This window comes from Anguilla anguilla, chromosome 4, assembly GCF_013347855.1.
Source record: "Anguilla anguilla isolate fAngAng1 chromosome 4, fAngAng1.pri, whole genome shotgun sequence".
NCBI lineage: Eukaryota > Metazoa > Chordata > Actinopteri > Anguilliformes > Anguillidae > Anguilla > Anguilla anguilla.
This window is the reverse complement of record NC_049204.1, coordinates 18,274,077-18,298,605: the sequence shown is the minus strand read 5'-3', so window position 1 is coordinate 18,298,605 and position 24,529 is coordinate 18,274,077. Positions and strand designations below refer to the sequence as shown.

The following is a 24,529-nucleotide window of genomic DNA, read 5'->3' as shown; positions in this document are numbered from 1 at the left end:
TTATTTTATTTTATTTTTTATTTGCTGTACAATTTCATGGACCGTCAACAATTCAATCTTTTTGAAGAAAGATCTGAGCTCAAACTTCAGAAGAGATTCCTGATATATGGATGGTCATAATTTTTTGTGAACAATGCCAACTATTTATGCATTTTCTGAGACTTTCCAGAGCCTGATTTCATTCCAGTACTATCCCCAGAGTTGTATTTCAACTCATATCTGACCAAAAACATGCCGTCACCTTGTTTTAATCTGCTGTTCCTCATGTCGTGAATGTAAATAAAGATAGCAACAGATAGGCAGTTGTGAATGGGTCTAGGAAAACATGGCCAGAATACGGTGGGTACTCACACGTCAGAGATATGGTATCATTGCAGGAATCCAGTTGAGGATCAGTTGGGGCATGTACGTGAACATTCTCTTTGATACAAAGATGACGTGAGGGTTTCTCTTTGTGCTGACAGTGGGTAAGGGAAACGGTCATATGAACTGTTTTCGTTTCCACGTCGCTAAACGTTGGCGACAACTTCATCGCGGGTTACGCGTCTAAACGGTTTCAGACAAAACACAGATATTTTGGGACCGTTTGTTCCTCAACAGGGTTTCGCTTGTTCTGTGATCTCTGTTGAGCGGAGCTTGTAAAACAAAACGGGGAAGAACACGGCGCGTCTCCGTTAGAATGCTAACCGGATTCGCTGGGGGTGCCAGATTGCCTGTCGGTGTCTCCTAGGGTCTGGCGAATGGTTTGTGAGAGAGACGGCACGGCTGCCGGGAGTGGAAAAATTGAACCCGGGATGGAAATCGATCCCATTACCGTGCGTTCTGGCTGCCCCACCCCCCACAGGGGGCGTTGACACGAGAGTTAAGCCGTGACGGGGAGGGGATGCCTGGGGCGATAGTCCGGTCGGCCCGGGCCCTCCTGGATCAGCACCAGGTCCAGCAGAGCCTGCGAGACGCTGAGATTGATGATGTGTGCGCAGGGCCATGGCAGGAGTTTGTGGGAGAGTGGTGGGAGAGAACATGGAGCCATGCTCCAACAGTGGGAGGGGGCAGAGGTCGGAAGCACTGTCGTTCTGCTAAGCGGAATGTGGAAAACATGAATAAATTGAAGTACAATGAAGTGGAGTATGGAAAATAAAATTGAATTACTGAATGAAAATGGGAGAACCTGATAGTTCTGAAGAAAATAAATGGAAAATGTTTGCAGTTGAAAACTGCCATGTCTACACTGTGTATCCTGATACAGCATTGCTATTATATTTGTTTTGAACATTAACGGCACTTGTGCCTCATGGGTAATGCTCTCTCTTCAATGGGAAAATACCCATTGACACTAACTAGACACAAGCATTTTACTCTTGAACAAAAAGGGGGCAGAAACATGTCCTGGTCAGAATACCTTTTGAAAAAGTGGCCATGCACGTAGATCTGCATGGTATGTAGGCTCTTCATGTACATTACATTACATTACATTACATTACATTTATTTGGCAGACGCTTTTATCCAAAGCGACGTACAAAAAGGAATGTATGTATATGTGGTAATGTAGAATAATGTTCTCCATGCCTTTTGGGATTAATGGTCATGTCTCCTCTTTCAGACCCCATGCACGGGCCCAGGAAGCTGGAGGTGGTGGACATCCAGTCCAAGCAGATCACGGTCCACTGGGAGCCCTTCGGCTACAACGTGACCCGATGCCACAGCTACAACCTGACGGTCCAGTACCGCTACCGGGCCGGCTCCAAGGAGGAGACCCGCGAGGAGCTGTCCTACGACACCCTGAGCGCCGCCCCCCAGCACACCATCCGCAGCCTGTCGCCTTACACCAACGTCAGCGTCAAGCTCGTCCTCCGCAACCCCGAGGGCGTCAAGGAGAGCCAGGAGCTGGACGTGCTGACCGACGAGGACGGTGGGTGTTCACAGAGCGCGCCTTCTTCATCCTTGACCAGAATGCCCGGATAGACCCGCTGACTCCGATGAAGTCATTGCTCTTGACCTCACACGCGCATTTCTGGTACTAGTCTGGAGTAACATTACAATGATTAATGGGGAAATTTTTAAGTTGAGCAAGATTGGGTACCTCAGTTCTCATTGAACTGTCACTGAAGAGGACTTAAGATAATGCAAGACTAGACTAGGTTTGCCTTCATATATTGTGTGCTATCATATGCATGCGTTTTGCTGTCTCTCTTGAAAAAGTAGGCCTGTATTTAAACATAATGCTAATGTTTGGCATTGTTAATGTTAAGTGGTACTGTGGATTGTTGTCTAAATTTGATCCTGCTTCTGCTAACTAATCATTGCAAAATGTCTGGATGGATTTCTCACAGAAAGTTGTAGCTTGAATATTCTTTTTCCAAATAAAGAAGGAGAACGGGCAATGATGCAGGATTTATAATTTTCCTTTTTCTCAGTCAGTGCTTGAAAGCAGATATGTCCTTGGCACTGATGTTCGTTTCCTCTTTAAAAAGAGCTAAAAAATGGAGGCAAACAGTGTCACATATTAATTGACTATCACTGAGCTGTAAAAGTAACTGAAAAGCTGGCAGTGTTGACAAAACTTACTGGAAATGTTGAAAGTTCTACACAAGTGAGAATGAGTGTGTATTTTGACAGCGAGAGAAGAGAAGAAAGGAATCCTTTGATGCTGCATCAGTAAAAAGTCTTTGACCAGCCTGCCCAAGAATCTGCTTTTATCACAGAATAAAATAAACCCACATTAGATGAATTAGTTAATTCAGTTTTTTTTTTTTTATTCACAATGGCTGCTGTTTTGTTAAAAATGAGTGCATTTGCCTTACTATCTGGTATGCCTTTGTTATGATTCAAAAGTCGGCTGTCTTTGTGTATAACTATATTTTTTTCAGCTTCCAGGAAGTCATGTTAATCACTTCCTCTGTAGCTGCAACAACAGGAGGTGTTGCCTGACATTTGTTTTTTTTAAATTCCATTAGTGCCAGGGGCGGTGCCTCTGGAATCCATTCAGGGAAGCACCTACGAAGAAAAGATCGCCCTCAAGTGGCGGGAACCAGCACAGACCTACGGCATAATCACGTTGTATGAGGTAAGTCACGGTTGGTAACACACCGTAACTTCGTTTCCAGGGGCAAACATTCCGGTCAATACCAGTGGGCTTGTCTTTAATAGGTAGTAAGACACAGTTTGTGAACACAAAATGGCATCACCTAAGTAAGGTCACTTGTTTTGGTGCTGGGCCGTCATGTGTGGCTAGAGTCTGGAATTCTGTGTGAAGAATATACAGTAACACTTTCCCGCAAGAAAGTCAATCGCCTCCTGCTTAGTTGATGGAATTGGAAAGATCTGTCTCAGGTGTCATTCCATAATATCCCATAAATGCTCGATTGGGCGACTGAGAAGGCCATAGCATGTTGGTGACTGGGTGACATGTTCCTCAAACCAATGGGAAATTACTTGAGCTCTGTGGATGTCATCTTGAGGAACAACCCCCTCTATGCAGGAAATACAGTACATGGCCTTAACGTGCGATGAAGGTGATCACTCAGGACCATTAAGGTAACGATTGATGTCGACCTTGCTTTCCAAGGGTACGAGTATGCCGAAGGCATGCCTGGAAAATGTGCTTCACCCTATTACGAAATCAACCGTGCATTACTTTATATCAGCCCAGTCAGGAATTAACCCATGTAGCATGTACAGTGATGTGCAAAACTTTTGGCACCTGAAGTTTTTTGCATATTAAAGCACTTCCTGTTTTATTTTTTTTCTTGTTAAATTCGGCAAATAAATAGTAACTGAGCATTACAAATTGCAGAAATATATCTTGTTTTCACTTCTTTTCACAAAACACGCGGTTTGACCTGGGGTGCCCAATATTTTGCCAGCCACTGCATGCCGTTACACCTCTGCAACCTCTTTATTATGAAATGCATTAGATTTGATTTGGTTTTCACTGCTGCAAATAGGTGCGCGTTAATCAGAATTGAGTCTTACATTCTACGGATAAACAAAGTAGAAACGTACCTCCCAGGGCCTGCTTAGCGGCTCGAAACAAAAACAGCGGTACGTACTTGTGTACAATTAATCGCATGTTGTTTGACAGATGAACTGACAAGTTTGTTAACAGAGCTGGAAGCAGTTTAGGTTGAGCTGGGTAGTCAGGAGCTGCCTGCTTGTCACAAGACCATCACTCTCCTTGCAGTGTCATGTCGCTCATGCAGTGTATTTTATGATGGAACAAGAACCATCCCTGGATTAATCTCAGTCTAGCACGCATACTCTTTCTAGCACGTTCCTTAGTCAACTTCTTTCAGTTTCTCTGTAATCAACATCCACCCATTCTTTCTTTGACTTCCTCACGGAATGTACTTTCTGTTTAGTGCATGTTCATCCTCGGTAAAACACTGTGAGGTGAAACATTCCAGAAGGTTCCATGCCAGATAAAAACTTGAATGCAGTGTGCTTGCTTGATGTTGATAGTGATCCCGATTGTAAGACACACAATGTAAACAGCTAAGAGTTTTTAGAAAGCTGTTGTTTTGGCAGTCTAATTACATTCATAACACAGCTGTGATGAGTCTAACGGATGTGCATTTTTCAGTTTCAGCAGGACCCCAGGCATCTGTACTTCAATTGTGTCTGAGTTAGCAAATACTTTCAGTCTGCATGAAATAATGAAAAATATATATTTTCTCCTGATTTGACCATGCAGATTCACAGTCCTGCTGATGCATGTAAATACCATCATAAAAAGTCTGAATGGCAACTTTCATTAATTCTAGAGGATCGTGGTGACATGGCATCTCTCGAAAATGAACTTAATCTGACCGAGTTGGTTTCTCCAATGACATTTAATGAGTCTTCTGAAAGATTTTCTATGTAAATGTATCCACTGGTTTCTAATCGTATTGTGGTAAAATACAATCAGATGAGTACTCTGCAGACCCACAGTAGTTTCAGGAATCACCAGTGTGAAAGAAAAATGCTTAAAGCTGTGGCAGACTCCGATATAAAAAAAAACTGGTTTCAGCTGTTCCTTTTCCTCTGACCATGCTCATTTATTTCTTTATTTGCTTTCGAAAACAATGTTTCAGTCCATTTCATCTTTTTTCTTCTTATATCTGATAAAAATATTTCCACATTCACATTTAGAAGACTTCCTTAATGGTGTCACTACAATAAACTGATTAGCTAAAGTATTTCAGCCAGATCCTTGACTTCTAATCTCAACGTTTTGCATTGAAAATCAAGCGTCTCTGTCTGTTGGAGCATTTGATTTCTATTTGACGTACATTTCAGAACTCCCCACAATACAATGTCAGAACTTCACACAGTCAAAAGAATCATTGTACCAGAACCTAATTTATAAAAATTCGCCAATTAAGCTGTCACACAGTCACATTATAAAATTACATTCTGTCATCGTGTCCCTTTTAACTTTGTTCCGGAAGTGTGATAAGCTGTCTTTTAAAGAATGGACGAATCAAAGGTTTTCTGCCTCATTAGACCATTAAAGATTTATTCTCACCATTAGTTTTTAACATATTAATGCTATTCTGAAACATGCTTTATTCTTTGAAGCACCATCCCCTTCTGAAACGTCTTGAGTTTGAATATATTCATTAGAATTTCTCTGATTTCAGACTGTCTGCGCAGTTTTTGTGTGCCATTCACTTTTGTTACCAAACGTGTGGTGCTTTACAATTGCATATGTGAACTTCCCAGTGCTATATTTAATTGTATGAGGTCTTCTCAGTTCTAGCAATGCTATATATAATACACAGACATATATCTATGTTGTTTACTTTCCATTATAAGGAATGAATGTTTTCCAATAAAGTGTCCGTATTTTGGTGCTGAAGTGTGTTATGGACAGCATCCTTTTCCTTTCAGTCATATTTGCAGTAGATTAAATGGTGTAGAGGAAGGTCTATTGTCAGCCAGAACCTTTGTGCTCCATGTCTTGGTAATGATGAAAACATGACCAAATGTACCAAGTACTGCAGACTCCATTTACTTCTAGCCCACTCTAGAAATGTTATGATTTTGTATTTTGAAATTTCAGGATGCATTGCTCAGATGAAGACTAATGAAGAAGGCCGTGAGCATTTTACACCTGATAGACACAAATTGTGTCACACTCAAACTCCCTTTGTATTTTTTAATTGGAATCAGAATGGAATAATAAAGGAGGCTTTCCATTATGAGCAGAATGATTTATTCAAATTAAGCTTTCTAGAAGGCTGATAAAGTTATATTAAGGAGGAGAAAACACATTGCCGCTTCAGTGCTTTTCCTTTTCAGAATTCCCTGCCTCCAATCTTGCGTTGAAGTGAAGTGGGAAAAGAATCAAATGAAACAACAAAAAGAGCTCACTCTTAACAATGGCAGCTCTGCTAGTCTCTCTGTGGTATTAAAAGAAGCTCACCTGCAGTCTTTTCTGCTCTGATCTGATTGGCTCAGAGCCCAGACTGTTTGGGGGCCACCATTTCTGGCAAGCTAGCTTTCACGCATAACTGAGAAAATCTTTATGCCTTTCTTGTAGTTGGAGCTCAACTATTCTGTTGGCCTTTTTGTACTGATTTTTTTTTCTCTACTGCCTCAGGTTGCAAAATTACTCATCGGTTAGTTCATGCAGTTAATCGAGTGTCTTTGCCCGGCAGATCTCCTACAAGGCAGTCAGCTCTTTCGACCCAGTTTTCAACCTCTCCAACCAAAGCGGGAAAGTTTTCAAGCACAGCAACGAGACCTCGCACACGTTCGTGGGCCTTTACCCCGGCAGCACGTACTCCTTCACCATCAGGGCCAGCACCGTCAAAGGCTACGGGCCTCCGGTCATCACCCAGTTCACCACCAAGATCTCCGGTGAGGACAACATGGCGAGAACCACTAACTTTACTAGTGTTTGACGCACACTGCGCACATGTAGATTTATTTTACATTTAGGTGTTTAATGTACTGTGTGTGGAATTACAGTGTGCTGTGTGCAGCACAAGCTCGATTGTATTTAAGGTTGTTTGCTTGATACCTTGTTTTGATTTTGTGCTGTGAGTATCTGAGAGTCATGGACTGTGGGGCGGGCCCTTGCCATATAAAGCAGGCGGGTGTGGAGAATCACTTGCTCCGCTTCCCTTCGCAGCCCCCCACATGCCCGGCTATGATCAGGAGACCCCCCTGAATCAGACAGACAGCACGGTGACAGTCCTCCTCAAGCCAGCGCAGAGCCGAGGGGCACCTGTCAGGTAGGGGATTTCACAGCTGACAACACTCTGTCCCCCCGCTGCCCTTGTGCGCGCACACACACATCACACACCACTCACACTCACACACACAAACACACACACACACACACACACACACGCATGCATGCATGCACACGCACGCACGCACGCACTGCCGTCTTATCTGGACACCAATGGCAGCCACATCTGAAGCACCGCCTCCATTAATTCTAATTGCTTTGGATAGCAGTTGAGAATCGTGAACGTTTTGATCCATTGTTTGTTTTCTGCCACTTTCCTCCAGTTTGTTGTTTGCTCATTTGAACCGAGCAGAGAGGGACTTGGCCTTTGAAGGCGAGAACAAAGCCGGAGCTCGAAACGGGGTCTCGTCCTATCCCATTTCAGGGCACTCGCCATGAGCAGTAGTGGCCGTACCGCATGGCATTCTCGACATTTAACAAAATCTCTGCCGCGCGAACGGGTGTTTGAAGGTCACACGGTCACTCGTGGAAACATACCACACCTCCGCTGCAAATTAAAAAATACAGGGCTTTGAGTATAAGTATAAAGGGCTTTATTGGGCGGAGGATTAATTGATTTCGAATCAAGCTTATTCCAAATGGTCGCTGTACTGGCAGCCCCCACCTCCAAAGCAGTTTTATTAATTATTGATTTACCGTTCCTGAGAAATGTTCTCAAAAACTGTTTAAATTGTGCATGTTTTATTTGTCGCCGGTAAGTGACGGCTGTCTTTTCGGGTCTGTGCTGAATGCATAAAACATGGGCGGGAGACACCGTAACGGGGCCGTTACCTTATTATTGGCGCGCCGTCGGAGGTCCCAGCGTTCCCCGGGCTCCGAGCAGTACCCCCCCGCCCCCCACTGCATTAAAGTGACAGTTAAGTGATCGCAAGCCCACCGCTTTTTTAATCATTCATAGAGCCCCGTGCGCTCGCAGGAGCCGGCGAACAGAAATAAGTGATTAACGGTATTAATGATTCAGTGGCGGCCCAGCCTCTCCAGACGAGCCGTGCATGCTGCAGGCAGCCGCACCAGCCCCACAGAAAGAGACGGATAAACAGTCCGATGGCCAGAAGTGGGGAAAAAACTAAATATTTATTTTGAGTGGCGCTGATAAACGTTGGCTGTGCCCGCACCTGCCCGGTCTGTGTGTTAGGTTTCCCTTCTCTTACCCCACCCCCCAGCGACAGGAGCTCGGTTTAGCCAAGGGAAAGAAAAATAGTTCCCCGTCCGTATTTAAAGGAATAAACCAGTGCATGCTTTTGCGCTTTTGATTTGTCATGAAGAATTTAATGGCATTCATGGAGTCCGCTCTTATCTGGCCCTCTCTTAATGAAAGGCATAACGGGATGACAAAAGACGAGCATCGAGGCTCGGCTCCGCTTTGCATAATTACCAAAATATAACAACAAGGGATTGTCCTCTTCCTGTCCTTTGTCCCGTTCTGCCCCCGAGCAGGAAGCGTAAGAGGCCGTGAAATTCGCAAGGCGTCGAATGTCCAGAACGCTTTCAGTCATTTGTGACACATCTGATGTGCCGAAACGTGTTTTCAGGTGATGCTGTGGGGTTGATTGCTTTGTTTGAAACTGTCAGATCTACTTTAATATGGTGCAGGTACAATTCAACGATGTTGATGCATGCTGTCAGGCTTTCAGCAGGGTGATTGTGGTCTTAATCACAATTAACACCCTGGCATTAATGAGAGCCGTCATTAATTGGCATGTAAGGGTATTTTTCTGTATGTTGTTTGGAGACACTCTCTGTTGCAGATTAAAGGGGGGGATGATTTGGCTTTTAAGATATTAGCTCTGGCACTTCACACTATTTATATAAGAACTGTGTAATCGTATTACATTTCACAAGAAAATATTTTTCAACAGAACCAGCAAATTAAACTATTAGTGCAGTATCTATTGGAATAACAATGATGTCATGGTGTTCTGTCTCAGAACATGAGAGGTATGTTTCGGTTGGTCTTTTCAGTGGTGTTGGGCATAATGAACTAAAATGTCCTGTGTGGTTCTAGGCACAGTAGGATCATCATGTAGCCTTTAATGTAGTCAGCCATTTTGTGGAAAAGGACCCAAACATCAAGTTTCTTTTTTTTTTTAAAGTTTTTTTTTTTTTTTTTTAAATAAGCTTCATATTTGTACATTAATGTGTGTCTTCCAAGATTATTTTGGTCTTAAGTGATGTAGTGCCACATTTAGACTACATTTGTTGCACTCTTGTTTGATGAAAAGTTACTGACACTATCAGCTCAAGGAAGTTAAAAATACAGTTTCAACTTTTTTTGTTAAAAAAAAAAGTTCATAAGAATGCTTAGAAGCGGGACACATACAGTATGAATATTGGATTTTTATCTATCAGACTAAAATGGCACAAAATGGCAAAAAAATCTACCTCTCAGTGTTAAATGGGGTAGAGATGGCACACTTACAAAGACAGTGAGAGAGAGAAAGTGAAAACACTGTAAAAAAGGATAAATTTGAAGAGAATTCAGATGAAATTCTGAGCTTTTGAACGTGTGCTTCTTTCCCCCGAGCGACGTATGACAGCCTGACAGTTAAGAAATGCGGCAAAGGCGTCCTTATTACCAAAAAGGTTGAGAATCTGCTTCTGCATGTATGAATTCTGATGGAGGGGGGTGACTTGTCTCCACTAACCGCACGCTGGGTTTGTAGGTAAGCGGCAAACTAGGACATGGCGGTAAAGGGGCTTAACAGCTTCCGCAGTATATTTTGCGCGTGTCAATTTCTGCCTCGATTTGAGATGATATTGATTCTTTTATGGCTGTTTAACTCCCATTGCATGGTACTTTGTACCATTTCAATTGATATTGCTGCTGTTTATTGGGACAGAAATGCCCTTGTGTGCTGCTTGCTTGGTATTTAACGGCTAAACAAAATGCACGCCACATTTGGAGTGCCGCAGAACCTGGCTACGGTAGCATGAAGCTTGACATAATGAAATAACGCACGTGTTCTACACTGATCGGATTTGCGGGGAAATGTGGCTCCAGATATTTGAGTTTGAAATAACAGATGTTTTGCTGTGATACAATGAACAATAGTACCATCATAAAGATTGGATCAGCATGAGAAAAGGCACTTTTTTTTTCTAAAATTAGAATGTGTAGGGATTCAAAAAAAAAATATTTCGCCTTAATTTAAAACGAATGCTATATTTGCACCGCTTTGAATGTGAATGTGACTGTCTTTATGTATTTGTATCACTCAGAGATGTTGCATAATGAAGAATATAATTTGACGGCTAACCTGGCAGTACAACTTAGCTTTTTTTTGACAATGACTTTGACCGGGGGGGATGCTGTTCCTTTAAAGGGATTAGTGATCCGTCTGTCAGTCACGTTGCATTACGCCACTGTTTGAAAGGATCCGCCATCATGGCCAGAACCACCCCCCCCCCCCCCCTTTCTGCACCTTGTGCCAAGAGGAGCTTTTACACAGATCTGTGGAGAAAGCTGATTTGGGGAGCTCTCCCCAGTATCATCCTAGCCATTAACAAAGCACTTTTTTTTTATCCCTGAGTTATCGCCCACTCCCAGCAACAGATCTATTTGGGGATGGGGGAGTGGGTGGTTGGGGAGATGGAGGGGTTGGTGGGTGGGTGGGTGGTTGGGGTGGAGGGGGGTAGAATAAGAAAAAGAGTGCTCCTTTACAGTTCTGGCAAAGATCATCTCTTTGAGATCGTTCTGTTTTATTCTCCGGAGTGGCGCGATCTTGGATTTGTAGATCTGTGAAGAATAACCTTGCTAGGAGGAGAACAGTATGGGTTTGAGGGTGTTTTTCGGTGACATATATAGAAAAGCACCCCTTCACACCCCGGGCGTCTTACAGGCGGCAGTGCCGGGAGCTGCAGAGAGACGGGGATGTAATAACGGGTCGTTGGGCCACAGCTTCAATCTCTGACCGTCCCTGTTGGCTTGACTCCATACCGTCCCAATCCCAGTGGCTGCTGTATACACTCCAGCAACCGGTAATGAATTCGTTTTGAAGCGGAGGGAAAGCTTATCGCCGTATGTCTTTCCGACACTGAAACAGAGAGAAATCTCGACCTAAAGTTTTCCAGCAGACTCCTCGTGACCACTCGAAGGGCCGTCCCGTTTCAGGTTGACTGTGCTCAAAGGGGTATCATCCTTGTTAAGCTAAATGAGTGATGGGAGGCTTCAGAGAATTCTGATTCCAAAGATGTCCTTGGTCCTGGTTCCTGGACGTTTCACCTGCGTGTGGTGGAAAATAAAAACAAAAAAATAACCTTAAGTCCAAAAGGGCACCTTAAGCCTCAGTCACCCACCCTCCACCAGTCACCACCAATGGCATCGCACTCCCGACGGAATGCAGAAATGCCAAATAAGTGTTAGTGCTGTGCCGTATACAGGATTGCAATTTTTTTTGCAATGTCACGCTTATTAGGAAATATTACGCCCCACCTGACGAGCGCCTCCCTTTCCCCCTCGCGTCCACACCCTCCTCCAGTTTAGATCACTTTCAGCCCAGAAGCCTTCCCACGATCTCAGCACATTTTTAAGATTCAGCTGACAATTTAATCTCTTCCATTCCTTTTCATTTGTGTACTCCAGGTTTGTTTTATGGAGGGCGGAATAAATAAGGGCCGAACGGGAGCAGGGAGCAGCTGTGCGGAGACGGCGGGTCAGGAGGCGTGGGCCTTTACAGCCGCACTAAATCAGGCAGATACCGGGCCACCGCGGCGTTCCCCGGGGAACCGGACCGCCCAGTCCCGTCGATTGATAGCGCTGACGCCCCCGGGGTGAAGCGATTAGCATTAAAAGACAGACAAACGAGATTTAAATGCCCCTCTCACGGCCTCCTCATCTGCCCACGACGGGGGAGGTGCATGTCTCCCCCTCCCCCCCCCCCCCCCTCCTCCTCCTCCTCCTCCTATCAGAGAGCATGAAAAATAAATCTGGGTTTCAGGTCACAATTCAGTCAATGCCAAGTCAAACCTCAGTAATTGGTTGGTGTCACGTGACCCTCCTCCTCCTCCCCCCACCCCCCCGCCCCCCCCTCTGAAATCTATCTGGCAGCTCTGCATGCGGAGGCCTAATTGGTGTCAGCTCAGGTTGCAGGAATTCTACAGGAACACGGGTTGGGCTTGTTGGCCCTTACTGCTGCCCCCTTTTTAATAGCTTATCTGATTTTTTTTTTTATCTCTTCAAAGTTTGCACTTCTTTTAAATGGCTCAGTTCCACCTTGAATTTAAAACAACGGATTCAGTGTGGTGCCCTCCATTATGTTTAAAAAAAAAAGAATAATTTTTAGATGACACAAAAAAAGGTTTCATATTAATTCCACCCATTTTTATTCATGTACATAGGCGTTTTTGTAATTAATTATTATTTTTTTTGCGGAATGTTCTTGCGGTCGTGGACCAATCAGAATTAAGTGCGGGAAAGTAAGGGCTGAACGCCTGCGCGTTCAGGCAGAGGGGAGGCACTGCAGGGTTCAGCGCCCTGCGGAAGGGATCTGATGTATTCCTGTCATGCGCGAGACGTTTCACTGTAGAGCCCAGCCCCGCCACCCCACCACCCGGGGGTCAGCCAGGTCCTATAGGAACACCGTCAGCCAATTATCCGATAAGAGAATTCATCAGCCTCATTTGAATTCCTGTAAAACTTATTTCCCTCGGCAGAAACATAGCAGGCAGTTAATGTCGCCAATTTACTCTTTAAGAACTCTCATTGATTTCCGTGGATAGAAAGTCATAGTCTTATCAGAATACAAAAAAAAAGACAGGTTCTCGCAGTAATGACAGATAAAAATGCACAGGGGTGTTTTGCGATTATTGTGCCCATTCACAGTAGCCTCCATACTGGAAAACACAGTTCCCAGTAGATACATAATGTTTCAGGGAATCCGTTAAGTGTGGAAGGAGTGCCTTTTCTGTGAATGCACCGTCACGTTTGAGTACGTTACCGACTGGGCACTACGTTACTTGCCCATCTTTGAAACCAGCTCGGACCACTTCAGAGTTTAACAATTCAATCAGTCCATTTCCTAAATAAAGTAGACAAAGTTGACTTCCTAAGTTGCGAAAAAATCAGTACCTGATAGCTCATGCAAAATTTAAACTTGAGTGAGTGTCAACAACGGTTGGAATATATTTGACAAGAAAATGGATCATGTTGATTAATTATTCAAGTGGGAGACGATCGACATGAAAGCTTATCTAGTTTAAACTGGGAAAGGGTGTCTCCTTTGGGGGGGGAAATGTGATATGGAGGGGGAGATATCTATTTGAGTGTTGAAAGTTGCACTGAAGCTTTGCGTAGCTACCTGTTTGGGGGAAAAAGCTGTTTATTTTCTTGTTGGAAAAAAAGCAAGCCGTCTAAATTAAGCCCATCAGTGCTCAGGTCTGTCAAACCACTTTGCGATTTGCATTGTGAGCCCAGCATGAAGTGACAAGATGTAAGCAGCTCAAAAGACTGTAAACATCAGGATGAAAAGGTTAGAAGGATTATGCAAAAGAACAAAAATCCATGTAATAACAACAACAGTGAAATTACAGGTGATGGTATGCATTAACCATAAGTTAGTAACTTTCTTTCTAATGTATGTTAATGAAACCGTGATGAATATACTTAACGTTATTCCTGAACATGTTTAAGGACAATGAAGTGAGAGAGACCAAAAGAGAAAATGCTTCAAGGGTTTGTTAGTGACAGCCAGGAACATGCATTTTGACTGGGGGTTTCCTGAAGCAAATTCACACATCCTCTGGATATATTTACTGTATGTTTTTTGAGGTTTTGACACATCTTAGTATAAAGAATTTTTTTTGTTCTCTTTTATTTGGATTCAGGGAAAAAAGTCAGCTCCATGTCGAGTTCTCATAGCCTCTATCTAACGTTACACGGGCAGAGAGAGAGAGAGTATCTGGAACTCCGGCACATAGCAGCTGCCTCGTGACGGCGAACCAATCATAAAGCCATGGCAAGATGAATTACCAGAGTTGCACGGAAAGGTAGCCTGCGTGTAACTTTCGTGAATGTCAAATGTTGCGAGGGAACGCAAAAGTAGCTCAAAAAAAAAAATCCCCACCATGACCCATAGGGGGCTCCGTATTTTTTTCCATCCAGTCCAGGTTTTTTTTCATCCAGTCCAGTTTTTTTTCTTCCAGTCCAGGTTTTTTTTTCATCCAGTCCAGTTTTTTTTCTTCCAGTCCAGGTTTTTTTTAACATATTTTTTTTATTTTATTTTATTTTACCTCGCAACAAGTTATTTCTCAGTAAACGGAAACCTTGGCCTTTTAACAGTTCAGTGCGTTACAAAATCCAGCATTCTAAAGCAGTTTAAACAGCAACATTATTCTTTTGCTTTTGAATTGTTGTTACATCCCCTCCCCTTGTCAATGTCCAATTTCACAATTGATGGCAACGTTGAATCACATTTATAGTTACTGTTGCTAACTTTATTTACGGTTGCCAACCATCCCACAAATCAGAATCGGCCCTTATGTGGACAGTAGAATAGGCGTTCCGCATTTAACTCGGCTACAGGACGCATTTTCATCCGTATGTTTGTGAATGATTGCGTTTATAGTAACCGCTGTTCTGAATACAGTTCAATAGTTAGCTAGCTAGCTAGCCGAGACAAGCATGCCGTGAGACCATTCTGACCTAAAACCAAGAATTTTAACATTGGCTAGGTGACAAGTGACGGAAAACCTATCATAAAGCTAGCTGGCATTCAAAACCCGTTTCAGAGGGTCTTAGAAAGACGTTATGTCTACACAGCGCGACCACACCATTTAAAAAGCAAGACAGTGCTAGGGAGATTAATTTGATTGACTTATGGTTTCATGAAGTTTTATTAAATAATGTAATGACAAAAATGTATGGTATACATGGTATAAACTAATTGTATGGTATTAAGGAACTATTTTTTCTTGATAGAATCATTGTTTTCATCAAATTAACGACCAGAAGTTTTTGTTTATAGAACGGTGCAAATAGAACTACCAACCAGAGTTTTTGCATAACGATGGTCCGAATAGAACTACCAACCAGAGTTTTGCTTGACAACAGTAAAATAATATGCCCAAACTCCCACAGAAGAATATTTTACTTTCAGCTGATTAAATCTATAAAAATCAATAAATATAAAAGTAACCATAGGCCTATAGAGTCATTTTTGGTATCACTAACTCACCCACACACACCAACAAACTTTGAGCCACTGCGCTGCAAAATATTTAATAGTTCTGCGCGTCAGCCATTATGTTTCTTCAAATCGATTCATATCATTGTGGATGATGGCCACAAGATAAAAATGGCCATTCTGTTTGCAACATAGGACTATGATTTCACTAACTAGTCGTTTTATTTACTACACATTATTGAAAAGTGATCTTATATTCTGTAGTCACCCCCACCGAGTCACCGTATAGCAGGCAGCGGCCTGAGAGCTGACCGTTCCCGGCTATCATTCAGGGAAACTCTCGCATCGAGGAGGCGGAGGCAGAGGCGTCAGGTGTGGGAGCTAGCAAGACAAAAGTCTGGTGTGGCAGCTGGATTTCTTTCAAACCCCCACAACCTACATCAAAATGAAGCTTGGAACCTCTACTTTTTAGCTGTATGTGTTAATTTCCTCCATTTAAAAAAACCCCAGTCGAAATGTTGAAAAAAACTGACGTTTTACGTTGTATTCCAGTCAATATTCATCTGTTTAAGATGTAACATAGAGTGACCAGACGGCCCCATTTTCCGGGGACAGCCCCCGTTTTTGGTGGCCTGTCCCCAGCTGGAGCTGTCCCCGGAAATGTCCACGTTTTTAACTGTGCGTTAAAAACAGACCACAAAGTGAAATAATATTTTACGTGGCAAGAAAGACCGGGCAGCAGAGCCTGCCGGTTGACGTCTCAATCGCGTTGTGTTTGTTTTGGCCAACAGAGGGTTCGCAATAGCAGCTTCGTATCACTCTGTTCTTCTTCTTCTAACTACTTGCTCATGCTAGTTTTAGAGAAAACTGCTGTGGAAAACTCAGCCAGAAGCTAGCAAGTGTCAACTGAATCCACACCATCACCACAAACGTGTTTTCAAGACCATAGTTTATTACAGTACAGCAGTTCCATGGTCAAAATACATGAAACCGGAATTGTCCTCCTTTTTATTTCATAGAAACATAGAACATTGGATATTTTAATGCTATATTGACTGCCGAACTGGAAATGTCCCCGCTTTTCATTTCAGAAATCTGGTCACCTTAATGTAACATGCTGTATGTATCAGCCATAGGTCTTGGCTATCAAATAAACACAAAATCCAGTCCAGATTTTCATGGTAACAGTTGCCACCAAGGGAAAATATGAGGACATCACATGGTTTGCAGTCTATCAAAACTTAGTTCAGTAGGGGGGAAAAAATAAAATAAAACAGGCAAAAAGGTTCATGTATTACTGTTATGTAATTACTGTTGTAAAGTAGTAATTCATGTTTCCCTAGCACACTGCAGTAACGTTAACACATCAAGAAACGCGTACGCAGTGGAATTTAAGATTATTCCCTTCAACTGAAGGATATTTTTCTATATATCTTCAGTGTAAATAGTTTCTATTTACAATGCAAAACGGAATCTTTGGATTTATAAAAGATTTTTTTCAGTCAATGTCCCCCAGTTAAAGGGGGGTGGGGGGGGGGGGGGGGGGCGGGGGGTTCAGACAGTTCATAAAACTTAGTTTAGTTTAGTTAAAGTTTAGTTAAAAATAAAAATAAAAAGAGGGAGAGAGAGATGAAAGCTATATATAAATGTATTTCATAATTAATTATATGCCAATATTAAATCAATTTGATGCTTTGAAGGCACAACAGTTGCATTGCCAATGAATATTAGGTTAGAAAATACAACATTTGCCCGATTTAACATGACTTCCGGAATATACCACGCCCACTTCCGGTCTTCTATCCGAATACATATACACAGACAGATAATTTTGTTGGTTGAACAGATACAGATAATGACGTCTCTGCACAACCCTACCAGTGTCCCGCCATCACTCACACACACACACACACACCCACACACGTATTGTATGTTTATGTTTTTGCGTGTAGTATACCCTCTTGCATTGATATGTAAAGGTTTAGGCACCAGCCACTACTGATGCCAAGTTATCAGGGTCACTCTCGACAGTAGCTGTCTTAGTAATCTTACAACAGATGTCATAAAATAGGTGCCAGAAGGAAATGATGTACGTCGCTCCAATTATATGTCTGCTGAATGAAAACCAGAAACCCGTGGATCTCCGACTGAGCCCACTGATGTATTTTATTAGCTGTCACATGACAACTGAGTTGGAATTACAAGAGTGAAGTTCCCAAATCGAACCGTAACCCGTAATTAAACGAGAAAGAGAAGAACAACACCGCGCGAGATGGAAAAATCCAAACCCAAGCTAGTTACAGATGATTTTTTTCCCTGATGTTCCGGGGCAGAGAGTGGAGAGGAGTGAGGCTGGGCTAAATCTATTCAGAGCCCTCACCATGACAGCTGGGGAGCTCCTTTGCCGGCGGCGCTTGCTTTCTTGCCTGAAGGAAAAAATAAGCAATCATATTCACATAATTCACGTCATTAAAAAAAATGAATCGATATTATAGTCAATCTTTTTGAAAATCTCTGGCTGAGTATGCGCTGAGATAGCGTGGACATCGAATTAATAACTAAAAAAAAAATGTTGTATGATTTTCCATAATTACACAAAAATAAATAAACAAATATAAATTTATTGCAGGCCCAGGTTGTGGACTGCATGCTTATTTTCTACCATTCCTCAGGACATTTACCAACATCCTGAGGGTATCGCAGAGAGCGATTTATTTAATTAAATGTTTCTTAAACCTGTATCTTCAGAACTGCAGCTGGCCAGAAAGCAGCTACTTGGATTTTTTTTTTGTTTTATTTATTGAATAAAATGCAATTCTGCTGAAAGGCCTTTTTCAAACTATTATTTAGTCCACCATTAGTTAAAGCTAAACTTTTTGTGGTCAGGCATTTGCCGTAATTGAAATAATTGTGAACCTGAAATTGGATTTTTTTTTTTTTTTTTTTTTGCGCAATTATTTCTTTTACCAGTGTGTATAGTGTGGATTCTCTAATCGAATCAATATTTCCAATGTATATGTGATTCCTACTTGGGGAGAACCCATCATTTATGTTTACAGACCGGCGTAAAGCATTATTTATTTATTTATTGCATGGACCCTCATCATCACGTTCATTAAAGAGGAAGACATGGGATGTAAGAGTGAAGTTGTCCTGCACAGTTGAACACTTGTCACCTGGAATATATGAGGCGTAATTCACCCCCGACAGCCCCTTTAAGTTATGGTTGGCCTTTAAGCGGGCTCTAAATCTGGCGTAAATGTTCTGGCCGATCCCTCCACTCATAGGCGCAGAGCCCTCTCGCACCGGCTCAGTTCCCATCATGCCCTTTGTTCTCAGTTTTGGGACGGTAATTAACTTCGTATTTCTCACCAGCCTCTCAGCTGTAATTAATATTTTATTACATCAGATTTTTATCACTAAATAGCAGCGCGGCGTGGTATTGAGCCACACGCGAAAGGGCAAGAGGGACTTATTGATGCCGAGGAAGTTCCCCGTAATGAGTTACGGCTGAGAGAACACAGAATGCATTCATGGAACCTGCCCAGTATTCGAAAGCAGTTTATGACAGATCTAATCGCCGAAGGACGGGAAACGAGGAAAATTGAATTAATACGCATTCAATATTTCTCGCGGCCTGGTTTTTCATGGTATCCTACTCTTGGATTTAAAATGGTCAATGTTATAGACAAAAGTTTTTTCGCTAGGGCTTTTGGTGGGAGCTACGGGAGCGTGAAGATGGTGATTTGGTGAACAGCTTGCAAAGTCACTGTTAATAGTAGTGCACCATTAGCAGTATAAGCTCGACTGTAGTACTACTTTTAGAAATTCTGTCATTTGTAATATCATTTGCAGTGATATTACAAATGTTTGTGTCCTAAAGTGAGGTTAATCCTAGTCAACATTTGTCTAATCAGTTATAGCTTTAAATGACTTCCCTTTCAGCTGAATTTTGGTTTTGATTGAGTTACCTTCATGAAAATGGCCTGTACATTATGTTGTTGCAGATACTTGCGCTCAAAATGTATTGCAGCTTTGGTTGAATGGAATAATTTGCCATTTAAGATTATTTGTTAGCATGTTAATATCAATCCTACAGAAGCACATTAGGATTGATATTTTCTGATTTCACACATGACATGTAGGCATGTTTTGGGGGGGAAATTCCCATATGGGTATTGAAAAGTATTTTATGTTTCATCAACATTGTTTATAGATGAAAAAGTTGACGGCTATCAAGATACACAGTGCTATAGAGTTTCATCACATATAAAAGGATGAAAAGATTTTTTTTATTGTATACATATAACAAGGTTATAGCTTTTAAACATAATATAGGATGGTTCTTTAATTATATCATGCAGTGAATGGTTGATCCAGTTGAAATACTGCATAGCAAATTCAATTTTTGTAATGCGGGTAGATCCTATTAAAATGCAATGAGTCCATCCACATTTGAACATGAAATCTTGATTGAATAATGTGAAACTAATACTGCAATTATGCAATTATGCACTTTAAATAGGGATGGCATTGAAATAATATTAAGGTAAGCAGCTTTTCCCTTGCATGTTGATTTTCATAGTCTGGTCTCCAGGATTCGTTTGCACCATGAATTTCAGCATTAGCGTCTGTTCTTGATCTGCTGGTTGAAAGCCTCTGATAGGTGTTCATTTTTAAATACTTGCCCAAGACCACTCTTGTCCTCTCCCAATTTGCTCTTCAAACAAATCATCCAGATCTTGTTTTGGGAGGTAATGTTTTTTTTTATAATTTTTTTTTATATGGAGTTTTCTTTTTATCTGACATGAATAAATGGAGAACATATTGCAATAGCAATGATTTCATTTAAAGACCCCGTCCTTCCTCTTCATGTAAATTAGAATAATGAGAGTGCTTTGATCAAGGCGAACTGTGGATTTTGTTGCAAGCGGCTCCTCGGGGGAGAGCCGTGCCAACGAGTCCTCTGCAGTGAAATACCATCGCTAAATTTCAACTTTATACCCCTCATTGCAGCCCTCTGCAGCATTGCTCCATAACTTGTGTGATTTGGTTAAACTAAGCTACCGGGAGAGTCGATGCAGCTTCACACAGCTTTTTTTTTTTTTCTTTTTTTTTTTTTTTAAACCGCCACCCTCTTTTTTTTCTTCTTTTTTAATTTTTAACAATAGGACTTTGATAAAGGGGGGAAATGAAACTAGCTATTTGACCTTTAGGTGTTTAAATTTTTAAACAGCAAATAGAGTCGAGGTCTGGGTACTAGCAAAGCTAATTTGTCTAGTGCTGCTCAGAGGGCAAAAAAGGAATCTTATTTTACAATCGTTAGCACAGAGCTCTGTTCTGCTTCACTCAGTTTCACCACAGTGCTGTTTCCCCCCCTTCTTTCCTCTAGCACATATTCGCTCTATTGCATCGGATAGAACGAGCTCTTGGACTACAGCTAGGTTTATCCACCACACATACAAATATTTTCACCTGTTTTATGAAGTTCCCAGTTACAAGGATTTTTTGAGGCTAATTTTTCAACGAGGTGGTCACGGCTGACCTTTTTTTTTCCTCCCCGAAAAGAATATTAAATTTGATTTGAAACGTCTACAGACCAGGTTTTTGCCATCATTATTTTGGTCACATTCATACAAACATACATCTTCGGGGTGTCAGGGTTCAGTGTTGTAATATCCTGAAATGGGCGAGAAGGGAAGCCTGGAATTTCATAAGAAAGCCTTTATTTCGTGCCATTTAAATCCCACATAGATGGGATATTGCTCTCCTGCTATCTCACAATAAATTAGACGGCGGCCTCTTTTCTTTGAGCCGAACTGGGGCTCAGGCTGCGGGCTTTACCGAGTTAATTAAACCGGTCTGGGCTCGTGCTGCCGGAGACCCTTGGCCAATATAAAACCATGTCGCCGAATCGCCGCCTTTTTTACTCGGGTGCAAATTGGCTTGGGCGTGCGCTCTGCCCTTTTTGCTTACAGGTTGGAAAAATACTCATTTGCGCGCGGCGTGTTAGCGTATCAGCGCGCTCGTATGCACAGTCCGCTCACAGTGCTTATCGTAGCTCGTAGATGCACTGCCTTCCCGATATTCTAGGCTCACTTTTATTTCTGATCTTTTTTTTTTCTTAGCAATGCAGTTATTAGTTGGTACAGATAAGAAAAAACAATGTTGTTATGATAATGCCATTATAAAACAAAGCAGTTATATAATACTTGAAAGTAAATTGAAATTAAATAAACTGAGCAGTTATAATAAACTTATGAAGTATTTTCCGTTTAAGTCACGTTTGACAGACGTGCTGCATATGACCTACATAGTTCATGCTGAATGGCAGCTGAGTGGAGATTTGGGTCAGAGAGGAACACGCCAGCATGGTGATTAATATGCTATATTCAAATATTCAAGAAAAATTTCACAAATTTCCACTCACACGTTGATTTTATTTGAATGACGCCTGAAGTCATCGTCATTTAGTCTTGTTTCAACCATTTCCTCAGGAACCATACTCCTAGCAACTGGTTCTACAAGAAGTGAATTTGTATGCACGCATGCACATTGTGTGTGTGTGTATGTGTATGGTTGCGTGCGTGCGTGTGTGTGTGAATACGTGTGTTTGTTTGTCACAGTACTGATGTCAAGAATCGAACATGAAAATCGGGCATTTTGATAGCGGAGGCAGTGACTTGCATGCGTCACAGTTTGAACTAAGCTCTTGCACTCTGCCCCTCTGCAGCGTGTACCAGGTGGTGGTGGAGGAAGAGCGCCCCCGTCGGGCCAGGAGGGCCGCGGAGATCCTGCGCTGCTACCCCGTGCCCATCCACTTCCAGAACGCCACCCTGCTCAACTCCCAGTACTACTTCACGGCGGAGTTCCCTGCGTCCGGGATACAGGGCCCCCAGGCCTTCAGCATCGGCGACAACAAGACCTACAACGGCTACTGGAACGCCCCGCTCCTGCCCCACAAGAGCTACAGCGTCTACTACCAGGCAGTCAGCACGGCCAATGGGGTGGGTGAACACAAGCCCGCCTCCTAAATCACCGCTGATTTTCACAGTGTGGCAGCTGCATATAAATTTCTCTCATTTCAACAGGAATAGCAAATTCAGAGCTTAAATATCCAGCAATTGCTCCCATTATTTTTCTGCCTTAAAACACTGAGTGAGCCACATATTTAAAGTCGTTTAGTCTCAAGGTCTTTCATTCCGTTTTTCCCTCTTTAAAATGATCCACTGGTTTGAATGTTCCCTGAAGGAGAGTGACTATTTGTTTAAAGAGTCTTTTCTCCAGGCAACACTAGTTTTAAGCCACTCAAAGGAGACCGCACTGTTACACCGGTCGTAATCGTCGGGGTTCTTATGATCAGTTGTGGCAGTAGTTAGGCTGGGTGGCTGGCTGACAGCTCTAGTTCCCATTGTTCCCATGTTTTGATTCTTGAGAGATGACTATTTTGAGATTGGTTAGCCTGAACCCACTGCATGCTACACTGAGTATTGGAAAGACGGAAATGAAAGACCCTTTATGCTGGCAGGAGATGGTAGAAAAGCTGTCTGTGACCCTGACGTAGTTTAATCATTGGTCTTCTTGTGAGAATGGGAGTAGGTGTGTTTATAGGAAAAAACCGATATGTTGTTTCTGTCAATCAAGTCCTAAAAAAAAACTGCAGACCTAACTCCGGGCTATATTCTGAGAAACAAAGCCTCCTGTATGGAATGCAATGTCCTGACACCGCACACAGGTAATTTGCTATGATTTGCCATTGCAGGTCCAGCTTCAAACATGCATGAGATTTAGGTTTCCTTCCCCAGATACCAGGCGCCCTTTTTCGAACGCACTATTATGAGTCCGATTTAATGGAAATTAAAAATATCAGTAATCGCCTCTTTAATATGCAAATTGGCCTTAATGAAAAGCACATCCTTTATTTTCCAAAGTGCAGTTCAAACAATTAGATTATTCAGCGCAGCTAATTGCGTGCTCCGGCCTGAGGGAGCGGGAGCGCGTCCCGAAGCGCCGGGGCTGGAATTACGCCCCGCGTGACCGCTCCTCTGGCGGCGCGGGGGACGGACGCTCCCTAACGGAGGCCGTCTCAGGCCAGCGGCCGTTCCGCAGGCCCGACTCCGGCTCTAATAGGGCGCTGTGGGGGCCGGAGAGCCGAGGCCCGGCCGCCGGGCCGCCGGCTTCTCCCCCAACGCCTCGCCGGCCAATCCGCCGACCTTTCAGAAGGAGGCCGATCGGCCCCAGTCGAACATACTTTCAGCTCAGCCTGGCAGCGTGGAGAAGGAGGCTCAAAACAACAACAGCCCTCCGCACTGTTAAGAGCTGGGGCCACTGGAAGAAATGCCAGTGGCTCGATAAGCAAAACAACTCAATGTTCTGGGACAAGGGTTTCAGAAACCCTCAGGGGATCACATGACACGAGCGAGGTTTTACGAACCAATTAACAATAATGGGTAGTTTTATAAATGAAGTATTGCGATTCAGTATGGCTTGTATATTATAGAGATCCAACATTGTGTGTGTATGCGCGTAGGTGCACATGCATACACGTGGGTTTCAGTGTGAGAAAAGTGAAAAGGCACACGATAAAAATTTTGAAATTATGTGTAATAAGAAGGTACAGAATTCTGGTTTTTAAAGGGGGTTATTTCTTGGAATCAGGCTATTTTTCAAACAGCTATGCTACTTTGATAGAAGGCATGCAATTCCACTTTTGAGAAAATTACGTCCAAAGTTCAGGCAAGGATTTTCTTCCTGACAACCATGTTTTTAGATTAAAAGTAATCATCCAAAATTACTTAAAGTACTGTACATTATGGGGTCCTTTTAGTGAAAAGACATGTTCGACAAAACTAAAAATACCTTAGTACGTAAAACTTGGCTTTAGTCATTTGTTATATAATTTATATAGTTTTACCTTATCATACCTTAAACATACCCTTGCACATTTTTCCTTTAGAAATTCCAAATTCCAGTTCCTCACACAATATCAGCATGTAATGCAAACCTTAATCCCCCCTTCAGTAACTCCATCAATCTACCTGATGCTCTTTGCTTTGTTGTTTTTCACAAAAGGCACTCATATAGCATGTTTCCATGGTGAAAGGCTTTTAATTGGTCTGATACTCAGTAGTGTCAGTAGTTCTGTAGGAGGCAATTCCATGCAGTTTA

General features: G+C 42.5%; 1 protein-coding gene across 16 annotated transcripts in view; it reads left to right on the top strand.

Annotated features, from left to right (window-relative positions):
* The window catches only part of ptprma (protein tyrosine phosphatase receptor type Ma), a 206,478-nt gene that overhangs the window by 111,622 nt on the left and 70,327 nt on the right, over positions 1-24,529 (top strand). For all 16 annotated transcript variants that reach the window (XM_035415359.1, XM_035415353.1, XM_035415358.1 and 13 more), the window contains exons 8-12: positions 1,602-1,910; positions 2,956-3,065; positions 6,643-6,844; positions 7,119-7,221; positions 22,095-22,368. In XM_035415359.1, the coding sequence (XP_035271250.1) occupies positions 1,602-1,910; positions 2,956-3,065; positions 6,643-6,844; positions 7,119-7,221; positions 22,095-22,368 (998 nt within the window). The remainder of the gene's footprint in view (positions 1-1,601; positions 1,911-2,955; positions 3,066-6,642; positions 6,845-7,118; positions 7,222-22,094; positions 22,369-24,529) is intronic.